Source organism: Lepidochelys kempii, chromosome 2, assembly GCF_965140285.1.
Source record: "Lepidochelys kempii isolate rLepKem1 chromosome 2, rLepKem1.hap1, whole genome shotgun sequence".
NCBI lineage: Eukaryota > Metazoa > Chordata > Testudines > Cheloniidae > Lepidochelys > Lepidochelys kempii.
This window is the reverse complement of record NC_136381.1, coordinates 265,912,240-265,927,330: the sequence shown is the minus strand read 5'-3', so window position 1 is coordinate 265,927,330 and position 15,091 is coordinate 265,912,240. Positions and strand designations below refer to the sequence as shown.

General features: G+C 50.3%; 1 protein-coding gene across 1 annotated transcript in view; it reads right to left on the bottom strand.

The window, feature by feature from the left end:
* NBEAL2 (neurobeachin like 2) overlaps window positions 1–15,091 on the bottom strand; it is a 148,908-nt gene that overhangs the window by 72,575 nt on the left and 61,242 nt on the right. The window contains 3 exon segments of the mRNA XM_073334853.2: window positions 7,959–8,041; window positions 8,372–8,496; window positions 10,059–10,140. Coding sequence (XP_073190954.1) covers window positions 7,959–8,041; window positions 8,372–8,496; window positions 10,059–10,140 — 290 coding nt within the window.

Genomic DNA, 15,091 nt, shown 5'->3' with positions numbered 1-15,091 from the left:
CACAATAGGGCCTCTGCGCAGAAAGGCAGGCCCAAAAGCCGGGTTTGTCACAATCTGCATCTACAAGACTTGCCAATAGTTCTACTTCCTTGCCAATAGTTTCCCTCCTAGTGGTAGCATCAGAGGCCTCATGGCTCAGGCACTGGAGGGAGACTCGAAAGGCAAATTCAATTCCCAGCTCTGCCACAGACTCCCCCATGTACCTCTGGGCAAGTCACTTAACCCTGCCCCCAGCACAGTTATGAGGTATACTGAGCATGGTAAGTGTATGTAGTTAATATTGGTTGCTTTATCGTTCCTGTTTGAGTTACCAAATCCCCTGGATATTGCCCACCCAGGATCAGAGGCCCATTACGTGCAATGCTGAACACACACAAAATACAAAAGACCAAGGACACATCACACAACCTTTGCAAAGCAGGGTTTGTGCAGAACATCGCACGAAGCTTTGCAGAGCGTGTGTTCCACACTCCACTGGGGAAAACAGTACCAAGCCAAGGCAGAAAGGAGAAACAGCGTAACAGATGGATTAAAAGCCATCCAACCCTACACAGATGCAATGCACCGAGATTCGAGAGCAGGAAAGACGCCTCCTGTGAGTCACCCCTTTTGCTGTATCTGGAGCTTCTTTCTCCAAGTCACGTAATCATTCCTCACATCTTCCCTTGACAACTTCCTGCTGGCATTACCTACTGATTGAGCTAGGAGGATCACGGTCTCACTAGAAACACTCACTCACTCACCTGGATTACAAGTACCATTATCCTGGGTAGGTAAGAAGGAAAGAACAGTGGCTTTACACTGTTTAATCTCTGCATTTCAGAGGCAAAGGGACCGGTCAATTTCACTTCTGTTGCTAGTCAGTTTCACACTCTGGGTCTCATGTGCTACTCCTCCAAAGCAAACTTATTTGGGCAGGAAAGACCTGGATGGGGTTTAGATGGGTGTTTTCTTAAATAAAGCCCTTTCCAATGGAAGTTTTAAAAAAACCTCACGGAAACATCTCTTCAGCATTAAACGTCTGTGGCGTTAGCATCTCTGCATGCCACACGCGTGGTTCAGGGAGCTGGTAATTGGGCATCCAGCTGGGATTGCTGTTTCACTTCGAGGAGACTGCAGTGCTGTCGAGGCACAGCATAGCTTAGTGCAGTGTTATTACGGGGTTTGGGGCCAGGATATGGTGCAGGAATCCTTGACGGCGATGTTCTCTGGCCTGCCCTGGCTATAGGATTTTAATGCCAAGCTTTGGCCTTCTCTACCTCCATTTTTCAGAGGATTTCCAAGCACTTTAGAGGCTGTAGAAGCATCTGTCTTGGATAGTTTAGATCCAACAAATCCTGCATCTTGGCAGGGGGTTAGACTAGATGACCCTTCCAGTCCCTATGGTTCTATGATTAAACGCTGCTTTTACAAGACCTACATTTGGGGCCAAGTCTGAGCTGACCATTTCCCTTTAAGGACAGCAAGGAGCGTACCTGAGATCTCAGCATTTTTCATCATAGATGTCAAAGCCCTTTACAAAGGGAGGCTGTCATAAATATAAAGGGAAGGGTAACCACCTTTAAATCCCTCCTGGCCAGAAGAAAAACCCTTTCACCTGTAATGGGTTAAGAAGCAAGGATAACCTCTCTGGCACCTGACCAAAATGACCAATGAGGAGACAAGATACTTTCAAAGCTGGAGGGGGGGGAGAAACAAAGGGTTCTCTCTGTCTGTGTGTTGTCTTTTGCCAGGACCAGAGCAGGAATGCAGGTCAGAACTCCTGTAAAAAAATCAGTGAGCAATCTAGCTAGATACGCGTTAGATTCTGTTTTGTTTAAATGGCTGATAAAATAAGCTGTGCTGAATGGAATGTATATTCCAGTTTTTGTGTCTTTTTGTAACTTAAGGTTTTGCCTAGAGGGATTCTCTATGTTTTGGATCTGATTACCCTATAAGGTATTTACCATCCTGATTTTACAGAGGTGATTCTTTTACTTTTTCTTCAATTAAAATTCTTCTTTTAAGAACCTGAATGCTTTTTCATTGTTCTTAAGATCCAAGGGTTTGGGTCTGTGTTCACCTGTACAAACTGGTGAGGATTTTTATCAAGCCTTCCCCAGGAAAGGGGGTGTAGGGCTTGGGGGGATTTTGGGAGGAAAGACGTTTCCAAGCGGGCTCTTTCCCTGTTATATTTGTTAGACACTTGGTGGTGGCAGCAATAAAGTCCAGGGACAAAAGGTAAAATAGTTTGTACCTTGGGGAAGTTTTAACCTAAGCTGGTAAAAATAAGTTTGGGGGGGTTTTCATGCAAGTCCCCACATCTGTGCCCTAGAGTTCAGAGGGGGGAAGAAACCTTGACAGGGGCTAACTAGCACTACCCCTGTTTTACAGCCGAGAAAGCCAAGGCACATGGAGACGCGCCCCCCCCCCACAGCGCCACACAGCAATCTGGGACGAGAACCCAGCTCCCCATTCAGCACCCCAGGCAAGCAGCAGGATGGATGCTGAGAAGGGGAAGAGCATGGACGAGAGAAGAGAGGTTATGAGTCAGGTATGTGGGTTGGCGGCAGAAGGGAGGCGGCTACGGAAAAGGGAAGGAAAAAAGAGACAAATTGGAGAAGATACCAGCAGGCACATGGTCAGAAGCCCAGCTACCTGCATCGATACAAACACCAGCCACTGAAAACCCCACGAGGCTTCACTGCCCAGAAATGGGTTTCCCCCAAAGGAAATTCTGCCAATTAATTCCACGAGAAGACTCGTCTGGAGACGCTTGTCCCTGGGCACAGCGTGTGCATGAAAGCTCATTATCTAGTAGGGCTGCTGGACGTGGGGCTCAGGGAAGGTTTCCCTGGTGCCCCCCGATTCTTTGTGGGACAGGGTGGGATTTTAACAGTGCTGCAAAGGGCCCCAATCTTGCAGATGCGCAGTGCTTACGGCCTTCACTCCCAGTAGGCACTGGGACAGAACGTGCTATGTGAGAAATCAGCCCGGATGCAAAGAGCTTTTTTCCCTCCTAAAAATAACTGGGCAAGGGGATTTACACCATGTGGTCAAAGAAAAACTCCCTGCGTAGTTTTAGGGGCTTTTTCTGCCCTGTTATGACTAGAAAGGGGCTATTGATTAGCTTCCCCCAGCAGTCAGATGCAAGTTCTCTAGCCACAACCCTGCAGTCTCGCAGCTCAGAGGCACTAACTCAGATGTGTAAATTAAGTGCCTGTGTGTGTGTGTAGCCTTAAGAAGGGTCCATCCAGCGAGGTACCCTCCTGCCTAAGAGACACCAACCTGGCATCAGGCGCCTGGCAGGGGCTCTTGGAGTGGATACAATGTCACCCCTCTACAGAGTACACCAAACAGGGGCTGAGATACCGGAGGAAAAAGGAAGTTTGCCGTTCCCTCTCTAGAAGTATCCAATACTCCAGTGCTGTGTGATCAATGGATAATGGTAAATAAAGCATTAGGGGCACCCAGGCCTACCCTGAAACATCTGGAGTCTATGGTCTCCCTGCTGCACGGGAGATCGCTTGGTGGTGCACAGAGCAAATCCATTAGCATGCGAAGGAGAGAGCGCCAGCGAGGATAAATCCCCAGCTTGCAACAGAGAATATTAAAAACCCGAGCAGCCAATGAGTAATGTGCAATCAATCCACGCAAACGGGCTCCTGCCCCCATAGGAATAGCTGCCTCTTCTAAAAACAGCGCTAACATCCTGGTGTTGATTTCTGCCCCCCGCCACTCAGTCCTCTCCTGCACGTGTGGGCTAATTCAGACTGTAAGCACCACAGGCCAGGAACCCCGACTTTACTTGTGCCCGGTATCTCTATGGCACTGTATAGATATTGCTAATCCTGAGCCAGGCCAAACTCTGAGCCCCGGGAGGTTACCCCTGCACTAGTCATCCAAGTACCATTTGTTATCTAATCAGATACTCACCAGGCTCAAAAGAAAAGGAGGACTTGTGGCACCTTAGAGACTAACCAATTTATTAGAGCATAAGCTTTCGTGAGCTACAGCTCACTTCATCGGATGCATGAGTTCTACTGGTCACTTCCAACATGTGTTTAAGTCAGTCACACACACACGCACCCCCACCCACCCAAAAATGTTTAATACAAGATCCAATCTAAAGTCTCCCAATGCAAGGAGTTACCCTGTGTAGCTTATTCGCCATAATAAAATACAGAGCTTCAATTCAGTTCATCAGTAAAGTGTAGGGCTTCTTCAAAATATGTATCCAGACTTGGATGTGGATTTCACAAAGCCCTGCAGTTTAGGGGTGCCTGAATCCAGGGTTTTTCTGTAAACCCCCCACTCTGTTTCCTCCAATAGCACAGGCCTCCAGTTAGTCAGGAAGTTATTGGTGAATTCAAGTTAATCTTAGAAAATGAGGGGCTATGCTGAAAAGTGTGTGTGGGGGGGGGAAGGAATTTTCATGAAACCCAACCCTCTCACACCTTAGTTAAAAAGTAACTTGTAAATGGGGAGAGAATTGTGTTTGCAGACTTTCTTCCTTCTTTATAGTGTTGTAGAAAAGCCTGGAGGGGTATTTTCAAAAACAACAGGAGGACTTGTGGCACCCTAGAGACTAACACATTTATTTGAGCATGAGCTTTCGTGGGCTAAAGCCCACTTTCATCGGATGCATGCAGTGGAAAATACAGTAGGAAGATATATATACACACACATAGAGAACACGAAACAATGGGTGTTACCATACACACTATAACGAGAGTGATCCATTAAGGTGAGCTATTACCAGCAGGAGAGAAAAAAAACTTTTTGTAGTGATAATCAAGATGGACCATACTGTATTTTCCACTGCATGCATCCGATGAAGTGAGCTGTAGCTCACGAAAGTTTATGCTCAAATAAATTGGTTAGTCTCTAAGGTGCCACAAGTACTCCTTTTCTTTTCGCGGATACAGACTAACACGGCTGCTACTCTGAAACCTTTCAAAAATAATGTTTTCCATTAGAAATTCAGGTCTTGTTCTTGGATGAGTTCCAAGTACAGGACAATGAAAGAGGTTGGGTAATCTGGGAAGCAAAACCTATGAAGTTTTAAGTCAGATTGTCTAAAACTATGTTTATTTTGCATAATGCCTATTTAACTGCAATGCCCGAGAAACAGCTGGAAGAAAAGCTCTTAAAAAAACAACCCTCCTTCAATGAAAGGCTAAGAAAGCTCTTACTCCAGCTCCCTGGTCCTCCAACAAGACTTCCACCAAGAACAGGAAAAATGAGATTTGACATTTCTAAAACAAGCAGAACTTTTTTGGGGGGTGGGGGCCGAGGGGGGGGGGAAGTGTAGGCCAAGATTCTGTGTGCTTTGAAGAAGCATAACAGAAGGTGGGGAGGGGAAAGCAGCACTTAACAGAAGATGCAAGAATGGTTCATAAAGAGATCTGTTTTTCTCAGTGTTTGAGTTAAGTGAGCACAAAATAAAGTTTAATGGTGAACAGAAATAATCCTTTTCCCTCAAGCAGGTTTCACTCCAGCCATCCACAGAGTCCTCCAAGAACTGCAGGTTAGCCAAGACCTGAGTTTCTAATGTAAAAAAAAAAATAAATAAAAATATCCCCAAGCTGGGGTGGGGAATGGGGCTTTTAAAAAGTAAAGAAAATGTCCAAAGCATATTTCTACAGCATGGCAAGCAACCAGCTATTTCTCCCCCTTACGGTCAGATTGCACTGGGCTTTTCATCTCCAGTACAAAGGACAGCGAGGTTAATTTGTGAAGTGAAGGGGGTCAAGTTTAGAGGTTCATAGGCTGCAGCTCCTGGCAAGACAGCCACACACACAGTTTTCTGAAGCAGCTCCGCCCCGTTCAATCAAGACTCTTCCTCTTTAGATGCCATCAGCACGCGGAGGGACACGGTAATGGGATGGAGCAGCAGCCTGGGCACCCCGTCCTCCTCCCCAGAAGCAGTCACTTGCTCCTCGGGGATGAAGCAGCTAGCTGAGACAGGGAGGATGATGCCACTCTGAAGGGCAGGACGAACCCGTTTCCTTGTGAGACATGTTACTGGGCTGCTGCTAGTGATGGTTATTTCTGGTGGCCATAGCTTTCGGGGGAGAGCCCAATGAGACTGGCAGGGTGCGGTCAGTCACACTTCCCCGAGCCTCCATCATCACTTGGATGGCACCAAGACGAGGGCCCCAGGTTGACCTTGGTTGGCCACAGACAGCAAACACACAACGGTGAGGAGACTGCACGACGTGTACCGATGCTAGCCACTGATCCATCCCCCAAGGCCAGCTCTTGGCCCATCTGATCAGTGCAGGCTCCCACCAGGAGGCTGGAAGGGAACTGGGGGGCCACCCACACTGCTGCTCCAATGCGTAGCGTTCCCCCTCCCTCTGTCTTTGCTGCCATCGTCCTCTCCTGGAGGGAGGCTGAAATGAATGAGCTCATAGCAGCATCAGCGGAGATCAGGGCCCCATTGTCCTGGACACAGGAAGACTGTCTCTGCCCCACTGAGCCTACAACCTACAGGGACAGGAGGAACAGGACATTTCCCCCCATTTTACAGAGGGGGCAACACAGAAGGGCTAAGGAAGGTGGTGCAGGGAGTCTGGAGCAGAGCTGGGAACTGAGTGCAGAGCTCCACGTCCCAGACCAGCCCTTCAGCTGCAAAAACCCACCCTTCCTTGTGCAAACAGCCAGGACGTTCCATCTAGTCCCCCTTACAGTGCTTCCAAAGCCTCCCGCCTTATGGTGCGTCTCAGCACTGCCAGTGAAAGCCCCCAGACGGCTCCCAACCTCCAGGCCTAACCCCAGCCTCTGAGCTGTTGGTTCCAAGCAGGAATATTCCTCCCCCCCGGCATTGTGCTGTGTTCCTTAGGAGGTTTGTTACAGAAGTTATTGAGTCAAAAGAGTTAACGTGGTCAGGCTCAGAGTCTGAGACGGCGAGCGCTCAGCTCCGGCAATGAAGGAAATTTCTTCGCTGGTTGGGGGAACCTTGCCTAGAAACTGACACAAGGCTATTTACGGCCCCAGGGATGTGGGGTAAAGGTGTTCCCAGGTTCAGCCAGAGGCACACAGCGCCTTTGGCAAGACGGTTTCAAAAGTCAGAGGAAAGCAAGGAGCAAAGGGAACTCCAACCACTGTGTGGAATTCCCCTTGCAAGCCCACAGAGAATGGGCCCAGAAGGGATGGGAGGTGGCTTTGGTAGCTAGGAAAGCCCCCAGGAAGCCTTCCTGGTGTCCAAGCAAAACGAGAACAAAACCCAGCCATTCAACGGCTTGCAGGAGAGATTTAGACATTGACACACATGACCAGGCCAATGCTACTGGGCGGAACTTGCTCAGCGTCCCAGTGGAGGAGCGTCCACATTACGAACCCCCTGCCCATTTGCAGACGGCCTCAGCAGAGAGGGCCCACACTGAACGGGTCTGGAGAGTCAACTCCTCTCTGACGCCCAAGAAGCGGGTCTTTCAAATTAAGCAGTAGGCACACTGGCTGCTGCCCCTGCTACGTGGACAAACAGGTGGGTCCAATCTCCAAGGCTGGTAAACTAGTACTTTTCGCCAGCACTAGATTCGCTCCCCACCCGCATTTGAAACAATGCACTCAGTCCCCACTCCTCTGGGATACAGGGACATGAGAAGCAGAATGGGATACTGGGTAATATTCAAATACACCTTCTCAACACATACTGCTGGCTAACAGCCGCCGTCTGGCAGCGCTGGGGTCCCGACTGTAGGGAGGAAATCTGGGAAGCGCAAGCATGCTTTTTGGATGCACAAACTTTGCTCTTTTCAACACCACAGAGAGCCTCCAGTGCTGGGGAGGAGGAAATCAAGGGTCATTAAGCACGATAACTGCCTGCAAACGGCTGGAAAGGTTAGGGTGACATTTCACTCCAGCACGGGTAGGGAAGGAGGAGGGCTCCTGAACTGAGAGATAACAGCACTGGAGACAGACGAACCTCCAACCAGAGATGGAGGCGGGGGAGTTGGTTGTTTGGCATTTACCTTGGAAGAAAGTGCTGAACTCTAGAGGCAAAGCAGCTGGTGCAAACTTGTATTTGCTCTTCTCTTTCATGCTGACAATTTCCCTAGAAACACAGGAAATGCAGGGGAAGTGAGACAGGATTCCAGGCAGGGAGCAGCTAACAGGGAGCGGGGGAGCTGAAATTACTCGGCCAAGGCATCGGAGTGGTGCAGCGCAGAGTCATTAGATGCCCATGTGTCATGCTGCATGTTTGAAATGGGGAGTGACATGTCTCGAGACCCCACTCTCCGACACCCCACACCGACGGGTTTTATGCAATGGATTATGGCTCCTCATTGAATTTGACCCCGCAGGCCAGTGGGGCTGTGACAGTGTGCCTAGACCACAGCAGAGTAAGAACATCCAGACAGGACACTGCTCCACACCCACTCACCCACTCAGCTGCCTCCTCCACGTCTGGTAGGGGTCGAAGAGGCATTCATAGAGGTGCAATGCATAGATTGTTACGGTCTCTAGCTGAGACCTGCTGGGGGCACACTGCTCCGGGGTGTTCTTTAGCTGCAAGGACAGAAGAAACCTGGTTAATCCGCAGCATTTTAAAAACAAACAAACAAAAGAAACCTTTGCCCACCCCCCACTAAATAATCTTCATTAACATTCAGTCGTGCTGCTGAAAAGTGCCTTGAAGATGTGAAGTGCTATTGAAATGCTGTATTCAGGCTAATTTCTCTCATTTGATCATAAGCTCCTTCAGAGTAAGTGGAAGAGCGTGTGTTTGAGTCTGTCGCAACTGCTCTTGAAGGTGACCTTTATTATTACTATGTCCTCTAGAGGACATGGGCTAGGATCGGAGGGCCTTTCTGCGCCAGATGCTGTACACACACACACACTAAAGAGACAGTCCCCACCCTGAAGATCTCACAATCTTAACATATTATGGGGCACAACAGAGGGAGATGAACAAAAAAGGCAGAGGGGGAGACAGCCAAATGACTGGGTGCGTCATACTAAGCAGCAATTGCAATGTGGCCAATGCCCACAAAGGATGTTTTAACAACCCAGCTGACCATTTTTGGCTTCCTTTGATAGAAAAATGCAGCCTGAAAAAGTTGGTTTGATTTTTTTGTTTTAATTATTCCTGGTTGTTATTTACCTTTGAAATCCCCATAATGTCAAGTCTGATCATTCCTGGTGTTTCTGGATGACCTCTGGGAGGCCTTGGAGATGTTTACTGTGGATTTTTTAACAAGGGCTGAGGGCGTGAAGTCTTTAACAAAAGCTTCCTTTTCCAAAGTGTTGATTAGTCATTGGCATTACATGAATGCCACCAAAAAAGTTCTATGCAGCCTAATACAAGAAATCCCTGCCCCTCGCAACAGCTCTAACTACATTTAGGAGGTCACTGTTCAGCTCTCCAGTTAGAGTCTTGCATGCTGGGTGGGATCTGGGTGTCTAGCATTAAACGGGCAGCATCATTTTCAAGCTGCCTTCGTTCAACAAAATAAACCAAGCACATGTCCAATTTGCTTCATCTCTGTGGGTCGCCTGTAAGGGTTGTTCGAGAGGGGAAGAGGACCAGCCAGTCATCAGAACTTCTCTCAAGTCACGAAAATGCGAGCTCCATAATTTACCAGTTCACCCCAGCAGAGGGGTCCCACTCAGACCCACACATTATGGCATTACATGGTCCACGGGACCTTGTCTGGGCCTGCTGCCCCGGCATGAGTCTCACTCACTGAGTGCAGAACACGTGTGCAGCATAGGAACATGCCACTTCATGGCTGTTCCTTGCGGGATACAGTGTCCTGGCCCCAGTGTGACATGTCAGCGACACACTTCACCCACGATGAGGCCTTAGAAGAGAGCTCTGTGGCCCAAGAGCCAGTATATTCCAGGTTCAGAGATTCCAAGGCAGAAGGGATCTAGTCTGATCTCCTGTATAACACAGGCCTTGCATTTTGCTGGCTTCTTAATATCAATAGCCCATATATGTATTTCAGGTTGATTTCAACAACAGGCCAACCCCAGACATAAGCATTTCCATGTGGGGTTATTTAGAGGCCCTGTTTAACTGGGCATGTGCCTGGCACAAACACACATGCTACGAAGCCGGTGCTTACCTTGGCTGTACATGCAAACAGCAAGCTAAGCACCTCGTGGATAAAAACTGGCGTCCTGTCGGCTTGGACATTTTCTAAATTCCTGCAAGGGGAGAAGAGAAAAAAAAAGGGGGAGGATCAGAAATCCTTGCAAGTGGTTTAGATAAGTAGCAGCAAAGGGGAAAGCTGCAAACTGTGTACAGCTTGATTTGCAGTAGACTGGCAGGGGGTGGGGGAGGAGGAAAATCAGGTGAGCTCTGCCTGGTTTTTGAATGAATTAGTCTATCACCACACTAGTTAGTGATTTACCCATGGCTTCCCCTTGCCTCAAGGCAACTTCTATTCAGTAGTCCCCTCGTCCGGGTCTAAAACAAAACAAAAAAAGAGCCATCTCCCTACCCCTAATACTGTCCCAAGGTTAATTAACTCAACCTGATGTGTCTTTTGCTGCACCCTGTAGGCAATCAGGCAGATGAGAACAGTCTGACAGAGCAACCAAACACCAGCTGACAGTAACGCTGAGCCTGCTGTCTGACTAGCATTTCAGAGAGTGCTCCTTGGAAGAAGTGCTTGAGCACGGTAGCAAATGGGGACGTTCATTCCATTCATTCCCAAGGAGAGTGTTCTTCTCTAGATCTGCAATGGGGACTGCAGAGGTGGAGCTGGGCTTGCCCCAGATGGGAAGGTAATTGAAGGTAGAACCAGTCCCAGTTCTACAGCCATGCCCACTGCCCTCTCTCAGGGAGGCATTGGTGGAGTTCCACTCAGCTCTCCTCAGCCAAAGAAAAGTCCCTTGATAATTGCCACCGAGGGAGGCGGTAAATTGGAGGAAAGGAAAGGGTGGCCACGTCTGTCCATCCACCTCCCCAGCCATGGGGGAGTCAGACAGGGCGAGAGCCCTTTTCAGCTAGGGGAACTTTCTGATCAGGACACAGAGGCAAATGCACAAATTCCCTTTGGGAAATTAACTCCGCCCCAAGTGAGTGTTGCCTAGAGAGAAGTGAACTTCCAAGGGCTGGGGCAGTAAAAAGTACCCTGTGCCAGGAAGGCTTATCAGCCCCACCAGACAAGGCCGGGTTGGACCTGGCGTAGAACAGGTTCCAGTTACATCAGTCTACAATGGGCCATCACAGCAACCGAGATTCTCCTCTCCCCTACCAACCCCTTAGTCCAACCCGAGCATCAGAGAGAACCTCGATGGGCAAATGACATTTTAAATGCTCCTGACAGACAGGAGCGGGTAGCTCAAGATTTGCGCTGGTCAAGAATTTTCCATTGAAACCATTTCTACAGAAACTTCAATTTTTGCAAAACCACATCTTCTTTCTGAGGAAACCTGAAGTATTTGGACATGTTGCCTAACCTCCCATCCCCCATTCTTCTGAATGGGCTGAGCTCCCTGGTTGGACTACATCTCCCATGATGCATGACGTCCCCTGACCCAGAGGTGAGACCATGTTGCTTCATGGGAGACGTAGTCCACTCAGGGAGCCCTCTCCATGGATGAGAATAGGGGTGAGTCACCTAAACTACAACTCCCATGAGGTATTACAGCAGCACTTCAGAATTTAAGTTCTTTTGGATTTTGGCTAAAATTTTAAATTTTTGCCAAGAAAAACTAAATTTTCTGCCAAAATTCCTCCCCAACCAGTTTTAGTCAAGACCTCTCTTCTTGGCAGGACCAATCTTTCAATCCCCTCTGTTCAGTCCAGTGTCCCCATCATGGCTGAATCTCCAGCCATAGCATTTGGGTCAACAGCAGAGGTGAAAATAAGCTGGTATGCCCGGGTAGGGCGTACCGGCAAGAGCTGGCACACCGTACTGGGGCAGCCCGGCTTCCCGGGGGACAAGTTAAAGGGCCTGCGACTCCCAGCAGTCTGACCTCTGACTCTGGTACCTGGCTTCTGACTCTGGCTTCCGACTCGGGTCCCAGGCCCCAGACTCCAGCTCCACCCACTAACCCTCACTGCACATGCCCCAGCCATGACACTTGGGACATCAGACTCCCTATGAGACCGTGGCAAGCCCCTCAATCTTTGTGCCTCAGTTTCCCCTCTGTAAAATGGGGATACTACTTCCTTTCCCCCACCCACCCGCCCCCGGTCTGTTCCATTGATGCTGTAAGCTCTTCAGGGCAGGAGCGGTCTCTTACTACATGCATACACAGCACCTAGCACAATGGGACCATGATCTCGACTGGGACTTCTACATGCTGCCATAATACATAACAATAATCCTGCTATCGCCCTTCAGGGAGGGCCAGCCAAGGGGTACAGGTAGGAGCAAACGGAGGAGGAATTCACTAGCACAGAACATTTTCTAATGGAGGGTTGTACTGGGCTGTGGAAGAATGAGATTTGTGAGGCCATGGAATAGCTGATTTGTTCATTTGTCGATCATTTAAATTTACCAGGGAGCAGAAATATTTGCAAGTTATGATGGGGGAAAAACAAAACAAGTGCTGTGTCTTCGGGGACGTCTGCACTTCAAGCTGGACGTATCGATGTTAGCTCCCGGAGCCATGCCCACGCGAGTGGGCTAGCGTGCTGAAAACGCACACAGAGCAGAGGTGGCGCGAGGACGTGCCCAGTGCCCCAGACGGGAGCGTACGGGGAACGGCAAGTCCTTTGTGCTGCTGTGGCCACGCTTCCACTTCCCACGTGCTAGCCCGATCAGAGCTAGGGCGGGTCTGGCTCCTGCTGCTGGACTTGACACCTCCTGCTGCAGGTGTCGACGTACTCAGACAGCGAGCGGGTGTCAAGGTTAGCACTCACGTTCGGGGATCAGCATTCTCTCTTAATCCTCTCCTAAACTCCATCCCCACCCTGAGGGTGCGCTGGGGGAAGGATGCAAAGGCTGAAAGAGACCTACTGGGCATGTTTGATGGCTGGGGATGATCGGAAGCTAAGGGAAGACAGAGGCAGGAAGCGACCAGGGGTTTAACTAAGAGTCCCCTCCCAAAGGCAATGTGTAAATGTTCAGAGCCATTCAGCATCTCCTAAAACCAATACCCCACCATCTCCTACAAAGCCAGCCTACCACCAGCACACGGGACAGGGAGAAGTGAGAAACTCTACCTCCGCGTCATTTTTAGCTACTGAAAGCTGATCTAGCGGCTAAGAATAGGGGAACTGGGAGCCAGGAAATCTGGGTTCTAATCTCAGTTCTGCTGCCAACATGGTATGTGGCTCTGGGCAAGTTGCTTGCCTGCTCGATGCCTCGGTCTCCCTCTCTACAACGGGGACGATGCTAGGAATGCTGATGAAAAGACAGAAACATAAATGCTAAAGATCCTCCCGCTTGCATCCAACGCACAAGGTTTTCACTCCCGTGACTTCTGTTAGCTACACCCAGCCAAGAGGGCAAACCCCACATTAGCCTCTTCCCTCCCCTGATGGCTGCCAGCTCCATTCATCCCCCAGCAAGAAGATCAGGGCTGTCTGATAGGAGCCCCAGGAGCAAGGCTCTGTTCTGAGCGTCAGCAGGGCTGCTTCTCTGCTCATAACCCATTCCTGGTATTACTGTAGCTTCCAGTCACCCAGCCGAGATGGGGGCCCCACTGTGCTAGGCACTGTACAAATACACAGCAAGGACGATGCCTACCCCAAGAACATGCCGTCTAAACAAACAAGGCAGAGCGTGGGAGGGAGGAAGGAAGAGCCATTAACCCCATTGTACAGATGGGGAACTGAGGCCCAGAGCAATTAAGTGACTTCCAGGTCACATGGTGAGTCCGTGGCAGAGCCTAGTCCAGTGCTGTAAACACCGAGCTTCCTTCCTCTCGTTGGCCACCCACGCGGACAGCACAGACTAGCCAGGCATCTTTACACCCTGGGCACTGGAGTGGGGACAGACGTGCCGTGCTGTAGCCCGCCTCCCAGTGCCTTGTCCCCTTTGCTCTCCTGCATGCTGGATGTGCTCCCCTGGCACCTCCAGGGCTCCCGCTGAGCGCTGCAGACAGCCCCAGCTGGCAGCCAGGGGGACAAGCTGCGTTGCTCCGCAGTCAGGAAAGAGGCACTGAAGTGGCTGCTCCTCACCCTACTAGCACCACTTCCCCTTTCGATGGCAAACGGAACCCCCCTAGCACCTCCCCACCTCACAAGCCAGCGTGCGGACCCCTCCCTTGCTCTTGTTGCATGGGGGGAGGGGGGGAGGAGGAGAAACCGACAATACAAGCAGCTGCATCCCCCTAGCAAAGGCTCCCACAGCGAGGTGGGGACAGACTCGGGGTTACCGTGCAGCGCTGGGAGACAGGACTCCTGGGTCTACCCCCAGCTCTGCCAGACAAGTGCTGGAGGAGCCTAATCAAGTGACTTTGTGTGCCTCAGTTGCTCCATGGGTAGAATGGGTAAACACTGTACCTGCCTCTGTGACACTAAATACTTCAGTGCTGCATTATCTGCCGAGCTGGGGCAGGGACCGTACCTACTGCAGCTTGTTCTGCGCGACGGGTCGAAAGGACGGGCCAGGCACTTTGTGACCTAGTGGCTAGAACACTGGACTGGGTTCTGTTCCTGGCGCTGCCATCGACACAGTGTGTGACTATGGCCAAGTCACTCCCTCCGTGCCTCAGTTTCCCTGTGTAAATAATGGGGAATACTAGCACTGCCCTATCTCCTGGGGGCGTTGAGAGTCCATTCATGATTGCAAGCAGCTTCAATCCTATGGCCATGAGGACCAGAGAAGGACCTGGGTAGGAAGAACCACACAGACTGTCAGTGCTCAGTAAGTGCTGGGGGCGGGAGACAGGCAGCAAGGGAGGTTCAGGAATTGGAGACTTTCCCGGAACGGAGCAGGACGTGGCATGACATCAGGGGGCCCCTTAAAGGAGGGACTCCAGTTCTGGTCTTGGGTCACACCGGGATCAACCCGGTCACCCCCAGCACAGCGGAGGTCAGAATAAGACCCGGGGTTTCTTAGCACCGAAGTTGCTCTCCGCAAGGTGGAGGATTTGAACCATGAGCGAGTTTCAGCTTCTTTCCAGTGTGAACGTACCCCTGATGCTGGACTGAAGCAGGATGGGCTGCTCTCCCGGGTGAGGCAGGGCAACGTGA